The sequence below is a fragment of the Pistacia vera genome, unplaced genomic scaffold (assembly GCF_008641045.1).
Source record: "Pistacia vera cultivar Batoury unplaced genomic scaffold, PisVer_v2 Contig151, whole genome shotgun sequence".
Lineage (NCBI taxonomy): Eukaryota > Viridiplantae > Streptophyta > Magnoliopsida > Sapindales > Anacardiaceae > Pistacia > Pistacia vera.
In genome coordinates, this window is record NW_022195586.1 from 1 (window position 1) to 21,975 (window position 21,975).

The window sequence follows — 21,975 nt, forward strand, 5'->3', positions numbered from 1 at the left end:
CTAGATTGTAAGTTGGGTAAACTTTGTCGTTCGCCCTAACAAAAATCATAAAGTAACAAAGGGCAAAGATTCCGCGAAGTACAGAAACTTTTGTAAACCAAACCGCAGAGGATAAAAGTCTTGACCCGGACTCAACGACTCCTATATTCTTCGCGTAACATTAGTGATCATTGTCTTTATTCTCTTTTCTTCTTCTCTTTCGTCAATTCAATTATATTTCTCAGGTAAAATCCAAATACAACCTCTCTTTGATTTTTAATTTCGCAATTCTTTTATCGATTTTCGATTCTTTATAATTATATGGGGTAGACTCTTTATTTATTCTTTTTTGGATTTGATTTGGTAAGTTGTTTGGTTGATTCTAATTTCTGGGTTGATTGTCAGAATTGTTGATATTATTGTTGGGTTTTGATTATTTGTACATAATTTGTTGAAATTGTTAATACCCAGTTCATAATCAGGATGATAATGAATAAAATCTGATCTTTTTGGTTGTTTCTTTGATATATTTGGAAGATTATGTTTAGGGTTTGGTTCAATTTGGTTTGATTGATAGAATTATTATTTATAATACGATATGGGTTTTGATTATCTATGGAGAATTTGTTGGAATTGATACTGCCCAGTTCATAATAAGGATGATAGTGAACAGATTCTAATCTTTTTTCTTTTTTTTTTTTTTTTTGTTGACATGTATTTATCAGGTTTTGTAAAAGGGTTGGGTTCAATTTTGATAGAAGAAAAAGATGTGGGCAGCCTCTTGCCTTGCCTCGTGCTGTGCTGCATGCGCTTGTGATGCATGTCGCACTGTGGTGTCTGGGATCAGCAGGAAGTCAGCTAGGATTGCGTATTGTGGACTCTTTGCTCTCTCTTTAATTGTTTCATGGATTCTTCGTGAGGTTGCTGCTCCTCTCATGGAGAAGATCCCTTGTAAGCAACCTTTTCAATTGTATTTTGGCATTCATTGTCGTTGTATATTATCTATCTTTTTGAATATGTTTAGCTAGGGCCTGGGTTGTATCAATTATGAATTTACCCACCTCTTTGATATGCAAGTTCTGTGTTAGTCTTTGTTTTGAAGGGACATCAATCCCAAATGATAAAGCATATAGTAAGCCAAAAAATATTAGTTTTGGTTAAAATTCAAGTTTCAAAGCTCTTGAGAAACCTCCCTAAAATTTTTGGAAAATTTTATAAGCCTCTTGTAAACCTTCCTAGCATGTGTTGTCTTTGATTTTTTTCCGAAAATAGGTCCGTGTATGATGAGGTAGATGAAACTTACACTAAAATTTATACTATTAACATATCCTCTCTCATGTAAGATTGGGCTTAGTCACGGACTTGTCATGTGAGTCTAACTTGGGCCATTGAGCTCAATGATTTAATTTTGGCTAAGAGAATGGAGGATATCCAGGATCGGAACATGAGAGTTCTTAGTTTCACAAGCCTTGAAACCATAATGGAAAATCACGAAACAATAAAGCATAAGCTAGGTAAGTGCCTAACAATAATGCTTAGCTTTAGCAATTTGTATGCTTTAAACATATGAGCCAATTTTCCATGTATCACATGAAAATGTATTGTCTGGTGTCTATTGATGGGTGAAGAAGTTTGTATTCCCATGTCACTGTATGTTCTGATTTTTTGGTTTACTTGGTCATGCTGACAGGATTTGTTTCAAGCATCTTTGGATGTTCCACTTCTCAGTTTTTGATGCTTACTTACAATTGATTTAAACTCAGACTCAGCTCAATAAGTTAAATGAGTTTGGATGTCATCAAGATTGGTTTTGTTTAGTTTAATGATGAAACTAATCATATTTTGGTTATTGGTGCAGGGATTAATCATTTTCATCAGACGCCTGACAGGGAGTGGTTTGAAACAGATGCCGTGCTGCGAGTTAGCTTGGGAAATTTTCTCTTTTTCACTATTTTGTCGATTTTGATGATTGGTGTGAAAACTCAAAGAGATCCTCGCGATGGTTTGCACCATGGTGGATGGATGATGAAAGTCATCTGCTGGTGCCTTCTCGTGATTTTTATGTTTTTCCTCCCAAATGAGATTGTCAGCTTCTATGGTAAGCGCTGTTCTGAACCAGAGTTTCATTTGGTAATATACAATGTAATTGGTTTCAATAAATACTTTGACAAGGTGTTATAATATATATATGTTTTATTTATCATATTTAAACCATTAATTAAATCTTTTGTTGACAGAATCAATATCAAAGTTTGGTTCAGGATTGTTTCTTCTTGTTCAAGTTGTTCTTCTGTTGGATTTTGTGCACAAATGGAATGACACATGGGTTGGATATGATGAGCAGTTCTGGTTAGTGTAGCATTTCCTCTAATATTCTGGTGTTGGTTCTTAGTATTTTTTGACAAGCTATGCTTTCTTTTTACGTTCTTTCACCAGTTTTCTGATTTTTTCTTTTCTTCTTTTCCCTGGTTATTGCATTTCTTTGTTTATATAGGTATGTTGCTCTACTAGTCGTTTCCCTTGTTTGTTATGTGTTGACCTTTGGCTTCTCGGGACTTCTTTTCCATTGGTTCACACCATCCGGTCATGATTGTGGGCTCAACACCTTCTTTATCGTCATGACCTTGATTTTTGTGTTCCTATTCGCTGTGGTTGCCCTGCACCCTGCTGTAAGTGTAGCTTGCATTTATCATGTCCATTTTTATGTACTTGCTTCTGTACTTGTATGATCTTGTATATCACTAGTAGTAAAATATCATACCAACATGGCAGTGGTGATAGGGGATGATAGGTTGACAGAAGTTCTCAGTTATGTTTTCTGGAAGAAGGTCCTTTAATGGTGAAAATCATATTATGCGTCTTAGTCCATCTTATCATGTTAGCATCTTTCACAACTAGCCTTGGAAGAACCGAAAAATCTACTACTTTTTTTTTTTTTTTTTTTTTTTTTTTTTTTAATGAGTAGCATTTTTGTGCTTTGCTTATGAGTTTCCAAGGCACAAATGATTAGAGCATATTTCAGACATAGGATGAGTGAAAGGAATTATCTGTTTACATCGTAGGCCATGTCAATCATGCTTTTTTAATATGCTGTTGCAGTAGAATAAGGGTGCTAAGACGTTCTGATGACAGAAACAAAGGAGGTTTGGTATTGAAACAAACTCCCATTCACATATCAAGTGTAAAACCTTTGATTCATCACGATCCTCAACAATAAGGCAACTCATAAATTTCTTATAACTAGCATATTCTTTTTACTATGATTAAATGTTAAGTACTTGCATGATTTTGTTCTTTTTTTACATGTACAGCTACATAGTGTATCAGGTATTTCTTTGTTAAAAATAAAAGCCCTTGACTTCTATCGTGGTTAACATTTTGATGCAACAGGTAGGTGGCAGTATTTTGCCTGCTTCAGTTATATCTTTGTATTGCATGTACCTATGCTACAGTGGACTTTCAAGTGAACCAAGGGACTATGAATGCAATGGTCTCCACAGGCATTCTAAAGCTATTTCCACGGGCTCCCTTACCCTTGGCCTGGTTACCACTGTTCTATCAGTAGTATATTCTGCAGTGCGAGCTGGATCTTCTACAACTTTGCTTTCTCCACCAAGTTCACCCCGTGCAGGTTAGTGTTGAAGAATTGTGTAAATACTTATTAGCAGTTTTTACAATGTGCATATGCTATCTGAAATGTGTCTAAAGCACCTATGCATTTGTTTTATCTTACCTGGAACTAATATTAAGAGTTGTGTCTACGATGTTCATTTCTTTCAGATGAGATTCTCAGAAGAAGAACTAATCTAGAAAACTTTTTTCCATATTTTAGTTTCAATCACATCGAACACGCTTTTCATGTTTTCTTATTTATAAAAATAACTTTAATTTATTATGAATGAGGAATAAGAAAAGACATCAACCTTAGTCTTCAATAATTAATTTGTAGCTTTAATTATTCAAACAAATATCAACTTGGAAGCAACATAAGCATTTCCGAACCCAACTTTTGAAAACAAAATGAGCAAATATTTCTTATTTGAATATAAAATTCTGGTTTTCCTTTGACGGTGCAGGAAAGCCTTTGCTTCCAATGGACAGCAAGAGTGAGGAGTCAGAAGAAAAGGAAAAGGCTAAGCCTGTGTCATATTCATATGCCTTCTTCCACATCATTTTCTCTCTTGCAAGTATGTATTCGGCAATGCTTCTGACTGGGTGGTCTACGTCAGTAGGGGAGAGCGGGAAGTTGGTCGATGTTGGTTGGCCATCTGTGTGGGTTAGGGTCGCAACTGGGTGGGCAACTGCAGCTCTTTACATATGGTCTCTGGTTGCTCCGATCTTGTTTCCGGACAGGGAGTTCTAAGTCCAAAAATAAACTCTGCATACAAATATCGTCGAAGTACTATATATGTGTGATGCAGCTTTTCGAGTCCCTGACACCAGTGGATTCTGTGTAAATACTGCTTATGATGTAGTAACTAAATCCTGCTTGTGAACATGCTAAATTCCTGAATGGTGTATGTGCTTTGTTTCTGTTATTTGTTGTTTGAATTCTTCTCAGAAGTTTATGACCCTCTACATGGTTAATGGTGTCTGCTTTATTGTCTACCTTGGCCAAAGCAGAAAGCAGATAAATAAAGAGATACCTAATGTTTATATAAACTATTTTCTTTTATTGTTTTTTCATTTTTTCTCCCTCTTAAATCGTAAAATGTGTATTTGGATATAAATTTTTTATTTTATTTTCACAAAACACAGATTTAAAGAGTAACGATATCCTTGTGCGCTAAACCTCTTTCGCCGTTGCTGGAGTCTTCTTCTTGTTAATCTCGTTCACCAGTTCGTTAGTCCAATCGCCATTTCCGGCTTATCCTTTGCCCTCTTTCCATTGTATGTTGAGTTATTTGTTTGGATTGCAATTTTAAACCCTAACTTCTCCATTTTGCCTCTACCGTTGATCCACTATCTCTGTCGCAGCAACCTCGGGTCTTTGTCACCATCTGTTTGCTCCCGACAACACTCCAATCGCGGTTTTCGGTAAGTTCCTCACCTCCTTATGCTGTAGGAAGATTATTAAATTGAGAGGGTTGCTTTGTTTCGCTTTAGAGAGGGTAAAACTGCCGTGGAATAACTGATTTAATGTTGAAATGACATGAAAATAGTTTGAAATGGTAGTAGGTTGCTAGTTTAATGTCGTGATTTGTTACGTTGTAGTTAGGGTTGCTTTGTTTTCTCTATTTTATGTTTGGCTGAGCATGTTCTTTTTTATGTGTCTTAGGGCTGAAATTGTGTGTATGAACTGCATTTTAGGTTACTATTATGGTTGCAATGGTGGCTGGAATTTTATGTGTTTATGGTTGCATTTTTGGTCGATCTGTGCATGTAATGGTGGCTGAAATACTATGTATATATGGTCAATTGACTTGTCAAGGTAATTGAAATGCTTAAAATGATTTATTGTTACAATTTTGTGTGCATTCGGTAATTATTTTAATAACATTGTGGTTAGAGTTTGGCATGTCTCGATTGCTTGTGTTTTGGGTGATATTGCTTTTATTTGGACTGTTTTAGGTGGCATCTAGGTAAATTTTTGGCTGCATGGTTGGGGTTGGTTTAGTATGGTGAGATGATGGTGTTAGTTGGTATAAATTTATGGGTATTTAGTATGTGATTGTGGTTATGTTTCCAAGGTTGAATAAGTTGTTATTGTTTATTATTGGAAATGATGTTTTTAGTTGGTATAAATTTATAGATATTTGGCATGTGATTTATGGGTATTCGCCATGTGCTTGTGGCCATGTTTTAAATTTTGAATAAATTATTATTGTTATTAATTAAGTTTAGGGTTTTGGGTGTTAACGTCCTGATTTGGAAATAGATTTTGGTTGAGTACATATTGTCATGAACCTTTGTGAAACTACAAAGATACCTCTCAACCTCTTCCCAATTCCCATCAAGTACCAAGTCCTCAAATAACTTTAAGTCAAAGTAATATCCACTTTCACACGTGAGCCTGCACACCAGATGGTCATGATTAAGTTACAAAATAAGCATAAGAATTTGAAGGTGTAAAACATGCATACATGAGTGGATGGGTTAGAGATGAAAGTTTAACATACATGGGAGCACTTTCTTTATAACCTTCCTCATCAAAGAACTGTAAAATTAGAAAAACAAGCAATTGGGTAAGAGAATGCATCTGTACGGCAGTCTTTCTCGCCTCCAAAACCTGCAAACAAACCAAAATAAGAAAATTTGATAAACAGAAATAACCATTAACAGAAATAATCAACCTTCAAATCAAGTGACACTCCAGTTGAATGCTAAGAGAAATGATGGAGTACAAATAATAAAAACTATTTTGGAGTGGGTTTATCGTCTTTTCTTACTCACAATTTCTACAATCGTTATTGGAACATTTTTATTGGACAACCTAAGAATTAATCAAAATAGGCAAAGCATGCACAGTCAAGAAACTGGATAAAATCAAATCTGATTATATTCTTGTGATCAAGATAAACCTGAAAATGTACATACTATTGACCATGAGAATTATATTGAAATATTTATTGTCCACAACACAGTAGTTAACAACAAATAATTAATTTAGTCCTAAAACGAAACTTGTAGTACAATAAGCTTAAGAAAGCACAATAAGATTATACCAATTGAATTGCTAAAGAAGACAATTTTAAGGGATTGATGTGAATTTTTTGTGATGTTTATGTTGGTTTGTGTGATGGATGAGAAATTTTGATGTGTGGGATGTTGAGAATTGTATGAGTGTTTGAGGTGAATTTTTGTTTGGTGGTGAGATTATTAAATTCTGATGATTATGTTGTTTTCATCGAAATTCAGTTTGATTTCTTTCATATACGATTGTTTGTTATTGGTTTAACGACTTGTACATGCTTGATTGACTTTATTATACTTTGATACATGCATTATGTGAAACAACTATGTCTTGTTTAATAGTCAGGCAGAAAATGCACTTGGTTGCCCTTTTAGTCTTCCATTTAGACATATTGGAAACCATGTACACCATGCTCGTCCTTCTTGGGTTGGCTAATGTATTTAATATAAAGGGTAGACGCAGGGCTGGTGTATCTTATGCCAATGAGTCTGCATCTAGGTTTAAGGTTAGGTCGTTGAATTTACACACCATGCTTTTCCAAAGTGATGAGTTATGTTTTGAGAGCTGTAGGATGAATAGGGCTCTATTTGACAAATTATGTAATTTATTTACTATACATGGCAACTTAAAATCAACCCGTCATTCATCCGTAGAAGAATTAGTAGGGGCTTTTCTTCACGTCCTTGCCCATAACCAAAAGATCAGAGTTATGAAATGTCAAATGCGCAGATCCACTGAGATGGTAAGCCACAATTTTCACTTAGACTTAAATGTCATGTTAAGGTTGCATACCTTATTGTTTAAAAAACTAGAGCCCATTCCCAAGAACTCAGCCAATGACAGGTGGAAATGGTTTAAGGTACAGTCTAATCACTCGGTTTAGGATGCATATGTAGTTCAGTAGCTTATTAAAATCAAACTTAGTGTTTTCTCTAAAATATTTTTCTTGTTCTCTATTAGAACTATTTGGGAGCCTTAGATGGAACATACATAAAGGTTTATGTGCCTGCTGATGATATACCTAGGTATCGGTCAAGGAAAAATGAAATCGCAAGAAATGTCCTTGATGTATGCACACCTGACATGCAGTTTATATATGTCCTCCTTGGGTGGGAAGGTTCCGTTGTAGATGATAGAGTTCTTAGGAATGTCATTACTAGGAGAAATGGATTAAAGGTCCCCCAAGGTAATATAACAAAATAAATTGTATTTTTAATGTTAGGGTCTGCCACAGTAGTACACTTATTAATTGTTATTGACTTGAAATTGTTTATTTTTGGGCAATACTATTTATGTGATGTTGGATACACTAACGGGGAAGAGTTTTTGGCCCCTTATCGAGGACAAAGATATCATTTGAGTGAATGGCAGCAAGGTCGCTAACTAGCATCAACACAATAATTTTTCAACATGAAACACTCTCAAGCAAGAAATTGTATTGAGCGATGTTTCGGCATCCTAAAAGCTCAATAGGGAATATTGAAGGACACATCTTACTACACCGTCAAAACTCAATGTATAATTATTATTGCATGCTGTCTTTTGCATAATTTCATAAGGTCTGAGTTGCCCATTGACTCGGTTGAAGCGGAGCTGCAGGAAGAGGTCAACGATGAAGGGCAAGAGGGTGACGGTGGAGAATTGATCATGCACATTGAGCCCATGCCACGTGGACTGCATTTAGAGACAATTTGGTGGCTGAAATGTTCTATACTTGGATGGCTGCGCGAAATGCATGATTATGCTTATGTTTAGTATATGTGTAGTGTTGTGACTTTTTAAATTTCTGTCTTTTATGATTTTCCATGTATGAATGAACCAAAAAAAAAAAAAAAATGCTTTGTTTGTGGACTTGTACTTTAACTTACATTTGTCGTAATGTGGATGGTTGAATGTTAATTGATCCTGTTCATGTATTATTCTTGTTGATTTACTTAAAATTATGAATATCACGTATATCAGTAACTCGAACACTATGTATATACAAAGTTGTAACTTGATTTTTTTTTTTTTTCCAATGTCACTAATTTGCCTTTTTATTGTTTTAGCAATATGGAGAGGTCAGCAATACAACCCAATGAGTCCAACAAGAGCATTAGCATGCATGATGACACTGTGCCTACCGAAAAGGGTAGAAAGGGAAAGGCAAAGGCTAAGGGAAGTAAGCGGCACTGGACAAAAAAGGAGGACGTTGTGTTGGTGGAGTGTCTGCTGGAGCTGAGTAGCCACTATGGAGAATTGAGCGGGGGTTCAAATGCGGTTACCAAGATGAGAACGAAAAAATGATGCGGGAAAAACTTCCTCATTGTGGTTTGAAAGCATATTGACTTGAGGGTCAAGATGTTGAGGAGGCAATATAATGCAATCAATGACATGCTTGAGAAAGGTAATGGCTTCGGCTGGAATGATAAGGAAAAATGTATTACATGTACCAAGGATGTCTTCGATGACTGGGTCCGGGTAAGTATGCTTGTGTTGGTTTATTTGTGTACATTGATTTTCTGAACTTTATATTTATATGTACTCATACAAATGTTATATGTCTTATGATGATTAACTTTTTTGTAGAGTCATCCTTTTGCAAGAGCATTGCGATATAAACCATAGGTGCCTATGATTCTTTTGTCGCCATCTACGACAAAGACAGGGCCAACAGAGCTGGTGCAGAGACAGCTGCTGATGCTATTGAAGATTTGGATAATGAGACTACTGACAACACTGATAAACAGATAGACATCGATCTCGATTTTGATGGGCAAACCAGTGCCCTACAGAAGGATGATGTGGTTGATTCTACTTTTCAGGTTGCCACTACCAGTCAAAGTAGAGTTGCGATTAGCAGTGAGAGGAGGAAAAAAGATGCTAGAAAAACAATAGACTGGCAAGCCACATTGGGCAAGGTTAAGATTACCTTGGTTGGGAACTGAGCTGAGCTGAAGGGTATTGTTGACTATTTCAAGAAGAAGACCCAAGAGAAAGACCGTAAAGGGTAGGTGTATTTGGTCATTTCTTAGTTGGATGGGTTCACAGTGACTGAGATATTGACAGCCACCATAGAGATTTGGAAGGAACCTCACAAGATAGATATCTTGTTTGGGTTACCAATGCACATGCAGAGAGATTTTGTGAAGATGCAACTTAGAGCAAGTAATGAGTACCGCCTAACGTTTGATTTCTAGTGAAGTTTTGTAATGGGTTTTTTTTTTTTGTGTACGAGGTTATTAGTATGCTGACACAATGATTGTCTTCCCGTATTTGTATTTTGCCTATATTTTAACTGCATATAAAGACATCATCCTATATGTATTTTGCCTATATTTTAACTGCATATAGGATGATGTCTTTTGTTATGTTTTTGTCAAAACCATGTTTGCCTAGTAATTAAACGATAATGCCCTATGTTCGCAGTTAGTGCGGGAAGGTAGGGATCACTAATATGGAATGTAAAAAACTCTTAACTTTGGTAGTGATGTATAAAATGATGTTTGCATTTAATGTTTGTGTTGCCTTAGTATGGTGAATGTGGCATTTTGATTTACTTATGGAAACTAACATTTAGTTCACCAGGAAAGTATGATAAAGGTATACTAGCATTTATAAAGTGTCAGCTCTCTAATTTCTATTTTCTTTGCCTTTTTGATGTGCTTTGTTTTGTGGGTTGGTGTGCAGGAATGATAGGAGGACCACCATGTTGCCCAATAGTGACAACCAAAAGTGCAAAAGTTCATGAACAATGTCAAGAGAGTCACACAGTTTGTACAGATAACAATATGAAAGGTATTATGATTGGATAGTTATGAAGTTAATTTGTTGTATGGTTGTGAATAATGCTTATTAACGTAGCTCATAATTGATTGATGTGCAAATGTGGCAGGACCAGTCATTCAGTACATGAAGAATGTCAGGAAAATCCTTCAGACTTAAAGGGCAGCAAATGCAAAGGTACCAAACTTGCAACTCGTAGATCGACTAATGCATTCAGTTATGAAAGATGTTTAGAATTGTTTGTTAATGTAAATGAATGATGAACATATGTAGGTGCCACAAATCAACAAAGGTCAAGTAGGCGATTAGCAAACAGAAAGGGAGGGGGGTTGTTGAGCAGAAGCATGTTTGACCTCCACATGGGGTACAAAACTGTTTTACAATTCATATGCTTCAAGTCGTGTTTACATAATATGTTTAGCTCATATGATTGACTGCATATTTCTGATCTACAGGAAGTTGTTGAGGAGTTTTAAAGGAGACAACTTGCACAATTTCATCACCTTGGACTGCATGTGGTTTTTTATGTCCATAGAAGAGGTCTACAAAGGGAACATGCTGAAGTGGATTGACGAATTGGACGTATTCTCAAGAAAATATGGGTTTATTCTGATAGTCCTTCGGTGAGTGAAGATTTTGTGTCCGTAGGCATTTGTTTTATACTTACCAAACACGGATATGGGTTGATATCGGTTTGCTTTAGACTTAACATTGATAATATGCATAAATTATGCTGACAGGGGTCATTGGAGTTTACTGATTTTGTGCAACTTTGGTGGAGATGTGAACTTGGAAATTAAAACTCGATGCATGGTGCTGCTTGATTCACTTGGATAGGAATACGAAATGAGGCTGCAACCTCTGATTCGATGGTAAACTTTGATTATTTTACAATTATTTGTAAGCACATTTGAGCACATGATGAAATTGTATTGTTGAAGATGCGGTACTGGAATGGGTTTCAAATTGTCCAATTTTAATTATACAGGTTTGTGAGAGATATTTATGAATCAGGAACAATGCCCAAACATCCAGCATTGGTTGATAAACTGCCTTTGCTAGTGCCTAGGGTGATAAAACATTATATTGTGTTGGTTAATGGTAAATAGTGATTGATATGTTCAATATTTCATGTATTTGTTGTTACTGATAAATGCACTCACTAGGTCCCTCAACAATGAAATGACGTGGATTGCGAATATTTCGTACTGTATTATATATCCAAGTTTGTGAAAACTACCACAAAAGATTTTTCAATCAACGAGGGGTAACCTTATTTTCTAAGTACTGCAATCATTTAATTGATAAGGGGTTCACAGATTTAAAAAGCATCGTTATTCTGCTTGTAGTTAATTTATTGGTACATTGCTTGGATTCAACATAATGTAAATGCACAAGTACTTCAAAATATGTGATATTACAAATGTACCAATAATTCTCATATTTTTCACACGTAATTTCGATCCAGGATAAGTGGAAAAAGTTAACAAATTTCCTCAAATTTGGAAACTTGCATCTGAATTCCAGCCATGGTGTAAACCCAAAAAATACAATTTTTCTTTTGCCTTGAAAAAAAAAAAGGCTTCAATTAGACTAAAGTAGAAATCAACATGTACGAACTATGATTTGTGGCAGTACATAAATTAGAGTTTTAAATTGGGAGATGGGAAGTATATTAGTTGCAATAACAGGGTGGGGTGTTGGATATATACTCAACAGAAAATACAACAGCTTTTTTTTAGAGTTTCATTAGTCTGTGTAAATTTATCGATAAATGACTTAACAATATAATATTTGGCTAAAATATAAGAAAAAGAATTTTGTTAATTGATCATTTTTTTTATTAACCAAACATATTAATTATTTATACCCAATAATCATCTAAAAGGCATTTTAGTAAAATTCAATCAAGACATATGCTCTTACAGCCAACCAAACAGATTAATTAGTAATACAAGTAATCCCTTAATTATTTAATCTCGTAATCATCTAAAGGACATTTAGTAAAATGCAATCAAGACATATGCTCTTACAGCCAACCAAACAGATTAATTAGTAATACAAGTAATCATCCCAAGGGCATTCTAGTAAAAGGGTATTTCAGGACATCTGCTATTACTATCAACCAAACACATTAATTATTAATACATCCCAATTAAACCAAACACAATAATAATTTAAACCCGATAATCTACAATGTAATCTTTCTTTCCGGTAATCTTATTACTAAGATTAAAAAAATTATATGATCCAAACGCCCCCATAGATGTAACATATTGAGCAAATTTTAACCCGGTAATCTACAATGTAATCTTTCTTTCCGATAATCTTATTACTAAGATTAAAAAAAAATATATGATCCAAACGCCCCCTAGATGTAACATATTGAGCAAATTTTTATTTTTTTAATCATTTTCAATAATTTTTAAAAATGAAAAAAACCAAATTATAATATTCAAAATTTCATAAAAGGATGCACTATTATTTTTCATCATCTCTTGCAACTGTGGCAACTAGACTTTTAACCTCTGTTTTAAAAGCTGGACCAGACCGGTCGATCTAACCGGTTCGATCGGGACCCGGTTGTGTGTCTAGTCCGAACTAATATAAAACCCCTATTAATTAAAAACCGTTTAAACCCGTTATTAAACCGGATGAACAGTGCGACCCGCCTGGTCAAACCGGACCGCTTGGTAAACCGGGTCAATATTTAAAATAAAAAAATCGTAAATCTGATTTTTTTCACGTGACTCCACTCCACTCCTCTCTCTTCAATCTCTCAACTCTCCAAAATCGCAACTCCCTTCTCAAAGTAACTACACTCAGTCTCAATTCAATCTCTCAACTCCACTCTCCCTTGGACCCTCGCACTTCCCTTCTCCCTTGATCTACGACAGCAGCACCTCCCTCGCTGGATTGCGTCGCTCGACGACAGCAGCACCTCTCTCGCTGGATTTCGACAGCGACACACTTCCCTTCTCCTTTGCTCGACGAAGGCAGCATCTCACTCATAGGATTTTGACGACGATGCACCTCCCTTCTCCCTTGCTCGACGACGACGCCTCCCCCCTTCGTTGGAATCGATGATGACAAAACTTCTCTTGCTCAAAATCGACGAAGAAGATGCCCCTCACTTTTGTAAAAATATTTCCACTGTCTTTATTTGATGAATCTATTGCTTTGATGGATAATTTGTTATTGCTTTGATGGATAATTTGTTCGCCGAATTTGTATGTAAAAAACACTTGCATCGTATTTTGTCATTTAATTTGTAATAGGTGATGTTTGGAAACTTAAGATTGTAGTTAAATCATGTTGGGATTGTTATTGAGTTTAGGTTGGACAGTAATTAAGTTGGTATTCTTATTGAAAATCTAAAATTTTCAAAAAAGAGATATTCTTGTTGGCTGTGCTAACATCACTAGTCCAACCGGCCGATCTAATCGGTTGGACCAATTGACCCAAGAAGTAAAGCAGGTAGCCCTCTAGTTCAGGTTTTAAAACAATGCTTTTAACATGATTAGTGCAAGTGATGACCACTCTTTGATGGAGTTTGTGACAACCTTTTTCTTATTTTATTATCGGAATATTCAAACTTTACATACAACTCGACTATTTTTCTTGAGATTATGAAGTTATTGATCGAATACTAGCTCTGATAACTATCCCTATTAAAAGTCATAAAGACTTGAACTCGAAAGACTACGTAAACTTACATCCTCCTATGCTTTTTTACCATTAGATTACTCAGTGGTGATTATTGTAATTGACAACTTGGTGGACCACTCAGTGGTGGTTACTGTGATTGACAACTTGGTGGCTATGTAAACGGTAAAATGATTTTATAACTTGAAGAAAACAAAAGGTCAACTCAATAAATGTTCAATTAAAACAGAAGCCTGATGTTCAAATAAAAGGGTTTTGTGACAATAAATAATTAGGAGTGGCGCGACGGAGGGAGTAAATAACAGTTGAAACTAACAACTCTCAAAATTGATTTTCCATGATTCATCATCACAGTTCATAAATTAATCACTCCAAACATTAACCGAGTAAGAAGCTGTCAAATATTCATCTAAAACCCAAAACTATAAATTAATTTCAATGTTTCATCATGAGAGTCAATAATTTAATCAATCTGCAACCTACCCAAGTAAAGATTCTGATAGAAAGGCGATTCATCTGAAAAACCAAAACTATGAATTCAATCCTCAAAATCTCCAGCATTTTCCAGTAGGTAGTTGGCCGCCAATTCTTCGTTACGATCACATGCCAAAAATGCCTCGATGACAAGGGCTCTATCAAACCCCATTGCTTCCAGCTACAAGTAGGAGAAATTAACTCGTTATATTATATATAAAACAAGCTGGAAACTTGAATAGTATAAGAAATTGTCTATATATCACAAAAAAGACGACATACTCGTTGGATAGCCTCCTGTTCGGCGGGGGTGACATTGATTGCATGTGGCATGTCTTGCTCAGGCTGATCAAATATATCCCTGAAAAAACCAACGAAAATTCAGATGACCTAGAATTTTCAACTTCACGTATAAAAGCAAATGAAATGCTTAAAGCATTTAAACATGGGAGGCGGTATCTCTAACACAAGGTTTGTAGCACTGAGGTGAAAAGAGTTTTTTGAAACTGTTTCAAAAAACTAACTTCCTGAGATTATACTTGACTTAACTTTCAATTCAAAAACTCACCCCGTTAAGTGCATAGTGATTAAAAAAATAACACTATATTTACTAACGATAAAAGCTGATCTTCTATTAAAATGAATCAGTGAAATTAAAAAATAAATTCAACCAAATTTAAATAGATAACACAGCAAACAAACAGCAAAGCAAAGTCAATTTGAATAGAAAAGTTTGCATGCATGATTATGAGTGTAGTATTACTCCAGTATCAACACAATTGCGAAGTACACAGGATTTGTAGATCTTCTAAGACTTCCTGTATCTATTATATTTCATAGCACCAATAAAACACAGTGACATTTTAGGCATTTAACTCTAAAAATTGTCTAGTATCTAACACGCATCAATAAATTTCTAGCATAGCTTCTTTTTGACAAATCCCACAAGAATCTAAATTAAAGGTGCATTATATCAAGACGGGTTATTATGTAACAATTTTGGGAATCATAACTGCTATACAAGAAAGTCTTACTATTGCTTTTCTTATAACATATGATGGAGAAACTATAATAAAGTTTTAGTAGTTATTAAAAAAAAAAAAAATTACTTCAAGAATATTAAAACATAACTAAAACAAGTGAGACATATTTAAATTCCTCAAATATATTATTTTCTAAAATAACTACTAGAACTTGATTATAGATTCTCGATCAATATTACATACTACACATATGTCCAATAAGGTACTCACCCTTCAGAACCATCAATAGGTTCATTTATTAACTGAAGGAACTCCGCTTGGTGTTCTTGAATTAGTCTTAAAAGCTGGGGGTTTTGCTTTCCAAGCTCCTGAAGCATAGGCTGTAACAGAAGCAGCAGTCTATACTCCACGACCAAGGTAATGAAGAATAACTAAAATTAACTGATACAAAGCAAAAGGAGAAGAGAATAAAAAAATTGTATACCTGTAAAATCTGTGGATTTGACTGCACCATTGAACGCAAAGCTTGAAACTGTAATGCAATAAAGTTACAGAAAACAATTAGTCAGTGGCAGGAAAAAGTTTTAACGAGCAATTAAGCACATCAGGATCTGATCATGTAATTCTTCAACATAAGCACCAAATATTAAATCCAACCACAACCCAAACTTTCCAAGTATATCAATCAATTACTATCTAAAAGATGTATGCATTAACATGATTATCAAATATACATTAAAAGAAAATGGATGTATTGTTGAATAAATTATGTCATAGTTCATTTTCTTATGATGGTCATGACCCATTACATTACTTTCAACACTGCTAATCCTACTACACATCACCAACAAAATCATATTAAAAGGAATGTAAGCCCACACATGTCAACTCTAGGACAATGATCGAAAGGAAATTGGATTCAACACATTCTGTCACTTTGATGCAATGCTTCAATATAATCCAATAAATAAAACAAATAGTGACGACACAGCTGTTACTAATAAATAAGGAACCACACCTGTTGATTATTTCTAAGGAAGTCCAAGGATCCAAGTCCACCAGCAGCAGCACCTGAAAGTGTCTCCTGAAAGAGATTCCAGCTAATTTGAATTACAATGTTCATAGAGAAGAAATGTCAAAAAAAAAAAAAATGGACCCATCAAATAAGGCCAGCCCAGGCATGAACCAAAATACTAGGCTTGCACAAATGGCATGACATGAATCCCAAGCTAAAGCACAAATCTCCTTTATTTTTCATTTTCAAAGTAAGACAATTGTATTTAATGCACCATAATACATTCTTTTCATTTTTTATTTCGTTGATACCTTCAAGTTATGTTGACACAATCATTTAATATATGTGTTCCTACGAGGTTAACATGAGTACTGCTAAACAACAAAAATAATTTTCAATTGTGACTGAAATGTGACTAGATTGAAAAAAAAAAAAAAAAAAAAAAAAATTAAAAATTTCTTAATCTTCAATAACAGGAAGCCAATTACTGAAATTGAAAGGATTGAAAACCAAAAAAAATAAATAAAAATTGAAATGAAGAAATGATGTCGCAATATCGTTTTAAAAAATACATACAAAAGAGACAAGATTTCACTTTTCTTTTCTTTTCTTTTAATATCTAATGTTATTTGCACTTGTGCCCGATGAGAAGATGAGAAGACTCCATAGACTTGTGGGCCTGTGCAACCACACAGCAGTTCACACTTCATGTGGAATTGTGGCATGCTGCTTCAATACATAGGTCTTCTCATGTTTTATAGCAAATGGGTGGTGTTTGGCTTGGGCCACACATGCCCGTGCCACACAAACCATTTCATACCTCCAAATTAGAGTAAACAAACAATTAGAATTCATCTACAATCTAAAAGTTTACCTGGGGAAACATATTCAACGGAGAGGAATTAGGTGCTCCAGACACCGGTGGAACTTCTGCTGCACCAGTTTCACTTGCCTGACTTGCCGGAAAGCGAGCCACCGGCACAGCAACTTCGGCCGTTTCAGGAATGCCCTGAAGGTAGATCAATATCAGTAATTAAAATTTACAAATTAACAAAACATATAAAACCATTAAAATTTTACAGATGAGAATTTATGGAGGTTATACATACAGAGTACAAGTAATCCACTGCTCGCTCTGGGTTATTATAAGCTGCTTGAAGAGCACGAGTAACAGTTTCTTTGTCCCAGGTTCCACCACCCATATCCATTATTTCTTGAATTGTCTGCTCAAGATCATTTCCAGCAACTAACGTTGAAGCAGCTTGACCATAGGTATCAGTATTCGCACTGCAGCACAAATGCAAAAAAAATTAGCATCATAATTAATATATCCTAAACATCATAAAACGAGTAATGCTACACTTACAAAGAAATCTAACAAAGACCTCCATACAAAGTGATGTGACAAAAAATAAATGGAAGAGTGAATATAATGAGTTTTGACTTTTTGTTTCACTCTTCCATTCATTTTTTGTCACATCTCTTTGTATAGAAATTTTTATAAGATTTTTTTGTAAGTATAGTATTATTGAAAACAAACACATGGGGACTGATTGAATATTATTTATTTAAAACATTCTTACAGAAAAGAAAAAAGAATACGGAGCAAATAATTCATCAAAATACTATTTGTACATTTCCTTAAATTTTTTCAACATAGTCAATCAATCATACAGCTGTTTCTCCCACAGTCTACATTTTATAATTAATCACTAAACTGAAATAAAAAAAAAATACTTTATACCAGTAAAAGGACTAAAAGAATTATCAAATAGTAAAATTCTAAGCAACTGCTTTCTCAAACAAAAATGTCTTTCTATTCAAACATATATATCTTGCACAAATGAGCCCAGAATATCCACAGTCCCATTTCTTCTAAGTATAAGTGATGTATTCATGAAATTATTTCTCATATAGAACAACCACAACCTTTTAATTTATATAGATATCATCATGACTTCTCTATTTGCAAAATGTGGTATAGAAACCAAAGGAAAATAAAATGACTGATAGACCAACAGATTTAGATATAACGTATCAGTGCATCCAACAAAAGCACATTCATCAAACATTTAGATTCCATAAGTATAGACATCTTGTCCAACTAAACAATAAATATAATATTGATAGAAACAAAAACCTGGGATAGAGATGAGTAGAGCATTTAAATGGATTATTGTTTAAGTTGTCAATGGTCTGACATGTCTTATCACTATCATGCTTGGATTTGTTGGAAGAAAATGAGAAATTCCGAACAGTTTTTACTTGAAAATGACGAGAGAAAATAAAAAAAGTGCTTGATTTGTGCAGATACATTGTTAAGTTGAGACCAGAGGAAACAACGGAAAATGATATGAAAAAGCTAACAGATAATGGGAGAAAAATCCTAATTATTTGTATAGTATGACATACAAATAAAAAATAATATAAGTGCACTTTTATTATCCCGATAAGGAAACACCCACTACTGTCCTATCTTCCACCAGCAACAAATTGAAAAGAAAGGGATCTAGCATTCAAAAGTTAAAAGGATAACCAAGTCAAATCATGGATGGTAGAATTAAAATCTCATGCTTGAGCTCAATATGCTGAAGCTACAAACGAGTTCAGTGCCAGTGCTTATGTTAAATTCCTCATAACCATGAAAAAGAATGTTCATGTTCAAAACTTCATCATCTATGCATTAACTCTGAATTCCAGCATATATAACCATATTTAACATATGAAGATAATCTAATGAACAGATAGAGCCCATACTAGCTGTTGTCGCATCGAAGCAGATGTGGTGGTCTTTGGAGCCCTGAAACATAATATATTACAAGATAAGCACGATAAATCCAGCAAATTCAAAAAAAAAGAAAAAAAAAAATTTTTTTGAAAAGACTAAAACCTACGGTGCTTGTGCAGAGGTTTCTGGTGCAGGTGTAGAATTGGAGCTCGGTGCAGTGTTGTGGAGGTGGTGGAAGCAGGCTGTCATTATAAAATGGAAGTAGTATTCATATATACATGAAAAAGAAGAAAGAGACGATGTCCAACAAACAGTAAGAAGAGCAGCAATAATACCTGAGCAGATGAAGCCCCAGCTAGCCCGAGTTTTACTCTGTAAAAAAAGCAAACACATTGAGATAATGGCAGTATAGATGCAATATGAAAAGGAATTAAACATACAAGGCTACATCAGAGCAGTCTAGACCCTATAAGTAAGATATATTTACAACAGGACCTATATAGACTAACAATTTAGAAGCAAAATTCAATTGTATTATATATACTGCGAAAATTCATATGTCAATGATTCATAAAAGTTTTTCACTTCCAGATATGTCATAGCTTCAGAGTTTTCTAGAAACTAACCCAAAATGGGACATTGCGGCTTTTTTCTGTTTCACTAGGGCATATTTCTATGAGATTTAATTGATTAAGCAATTTCTAGGTCCTGCATATTAATTGTAGAACTACCCTTTATAGTAAATGTAAGACACCAATCCAAAATAGGTGGAAAAGTACTAATCACTATGTTAAAAATCATCTCTATAAATCAATGCTTCTACTTTATTTTCCTTTCTTTGTAATTGTTTGCCAAGCAACATTAAAATGACAGGGTTTTCTATTTTTTTTCAGGCAGTTCTTTTGAATAATACTTAAAAAATATTTGCTAGAACAAATTAATACAAACAATTAATAATGTAAAGTTTGTAAAAGCTATGAACATTAGTAAAATAGTCATATTATTTTTGTTCTTGAAAGCATAATGTTTTATACAATTAATGCATAAGGATTTGTACAATTTTACAATTAATGCAATCATATGCCAAGTTTTGAGTTTCTATTATGTTTTTGAGTCATCTAGATTCCATGTGTCTGTTTCGTTATCCTTACACATGGAAGGTTGCGATAATTGATTAAGGGTATCTAGTCTCAGTGGTATTTTCTAAATTTAAGACTTTTTAATGTCTGGCTTTATCCTTCAGAACTTTCAATAACTAAGTAGAATTGATATGACAGCTATAAATGGTACATACTGAATAATCACATATTTCCTCAAGATGGAAGAAGATTCTCTTTAAAAGTAGTTTTGTCCCATCGCCTAAAGTTGAAAAATTCCCTAGGGGCTGGCATATTCAGGCTCAATACATTGTTGTATTCCTACAGTACTTCTCTTTCTAACCACACAATTACAAGTACACCTATTTTGATTTCCAATACAGGTGTGAAAATAGGAACAAGCATCCATATACCTACATGTATAGATTTATTGTGGACAACTTGTTCACTGTTTAGTAAATCCTTTTTTCTAATTAATAAGTTTTTCCAGTTTTCAAGAAATAATAAATAATGTAATAAAGACACCATCACTTGTTAGCCAAATAAAAACCAGTGAAATTATAACAAACTTTCTATCCTCGAATGACTGCGATATACAATACAAAAACCAATTTGATCACCAATGAACATAATATTGAATAAAATAACTAGAATGCATCTAAACCAATGGTTTGCCACAACATAAGCCAAAATCAATAAATGTAACATTACAATATAAAATTACTCCTTTCAAACAATGTACACGTATTAATATCCTCTTAGGATCTGACAGTAGCCAATGATCCCAAACCTATCTAATATAACTTCTTTTCCAAGCATTCACATAAACTTGTAAAGTCTCAAAGTATTCTACAATTTCAAACCCAGTGCACACATATATAAACTTAACCTTTTTTTTATTACAAAATTCCTTCTTTTTTAAACATACAAATGTACTATTACCTTTATACAATTACATACTCTCCCATTTCTAACCTAGGGCCACTAGTGTACGCTTTAATAAAATTCATTTTTTAACAGTGCAAAAGTACTATAACCATGTATGCCACCACTCAAACCCTGTGTACACTTATAAATTTAACTTTTTATGACAATTTACACATTACCCATCACCCTCATAGCATCAACAACAATCTCCTATTTTGAAACCGGCACCATCAACATATAGTCCAATATAAAAAATAATAATAAAAATAAAAAAAATATTTTTTCAACAATACAAATGTATTATAACTCTTGAAAGTTCACACAAGAATATATAAAAATAATAAATAACCTAAAAAAAAATTACCTTGCTAAGCATACAACAGAAAAACCATCTTCAGAGACTTTATTATCAGCTAAAGTTGTCTCACTTTCAACACTTACCATTGTGAATTAACAACTGTTGCCACAAGGGTAATTGTTTTCCTTGTACATTTATGTTCTTCTTGACAGCCATACCTTTGGTTCGACATACCAAAAACGACAAGCTATTCATCAGTAAACGACATAAAACACTAATAACAAATAAATTCTAAATTCTATTCGCATAATTAACATAAACGATAGTGAAAACGACGACGTACCGTATCGGAAGGCTGAACCTTAATCTCGAAATGGCTGCCCTTGAGAGTCTTTACAGTGAGCTTCAT

At 34.2% G+C, this 21,975-nt stretch overlaps 2 protein-coding genes and 1 long non-coding RNA gene across 4 annotated transcripts; 2 read left to right on the forward strand and 1 right to left on the reverse strand.

The window, feature by feature from the left end:
* Window positions 1-19: 19 nt before the first annotated feature.
* Window positions 20-4,580, forward strand: LOC116124286 (probable serine incorporator). Of its 2 annotated transcripts, none has more exons than XM_031409980.1 (7): window positions 20-224; window positions 705-930; window positions 1,838-2,077; window positions 2,217-2,328; window positions 2,474-2,648; window positions 3,370-3,610; window positions 4,056-4,580. In XM_031409980.1, exons 2-7 carry the CDS (start codon window positions 747-749, stop codon window positions 4,340-4,342), a joined length of 1,239 nt encoding a protein of 412 aa, XP_031265840.1. In that variant the 5' UTR covers window positions 20-224; window positions 705-746; the 3' UTR covers window positions 4,343-4,580. The 2 variants fall into 2 exon arrangements, with proteins under 2 accessions (XP_031265840.1, XP_031265841.1); XM_031409981.1 differs by lacking the exon at window positions 20-224 and adding an exon at window positions 325-342.
* Window positions 4,581-10,231: 5,651 nt separating this feature from the next.
* LOC116124238 lies at window positions 10,232-11,242 on the forward strand. The gene is made up of 4 exons (XR_004127189.1): window positions 10,232-10,390; window positions 10,488-10,555; window positions 10,671-10,742; window positions 10,834-11,242. It is a non-coding gene; the product is annotated as an uncharacterized LOC116124238 (long non-coding RNA).
* A 3,101-nt stretch (window positions 11,243-14,343) lies between these two features.
* Window positions 14,344-21,975, reverse strand: LOC116124302 (ubiquitin receptor RAD23b-like). The gene is given in 13 exon segments (XM_031410016.1): window positions 14,344-14,699; window positions 14,801-14,879; window positions 15,772-15,881; window positions 15,986-16,033; window positions 16,520-16,585; window positions 17,391-17,525; window positions 17,626-17,803; window positions 19,411-19,462; window positions 19,465-19,486; window positions 19,580-19,616; window positions 21,633-21,704; window positions 21,706-21,784; window positions 21,906-21,975. Coding segments are annotated over 13 exon segments (1,065 nt in total). The 3' UTR covers window positions 14,344-14,582.

Coding starts and splice junctions, on each gene's coding strand:
- LOC116124286 (XM_031409980.1), top strand. CDS start 747: ATGTGGGCAGCCTCTTGCCTTGCCTCGTGCTGTGCTGCATGCGCTTGT. Junction 2,649..3,369: donor TGGTTGCCCTGCACCCTGCT/GTAAGTGTAGCT, acceptor TTGATGCAACAG/GTAGGTGGCAGTATTTTGCC. Junction 3,611..4,055: donor ACCAAGTTCACCCCGTGCAG/GTTAGTGTTGAA, acceptor TTGACGGTGCAG/GAAAGCCTTTGCTTCCAATG.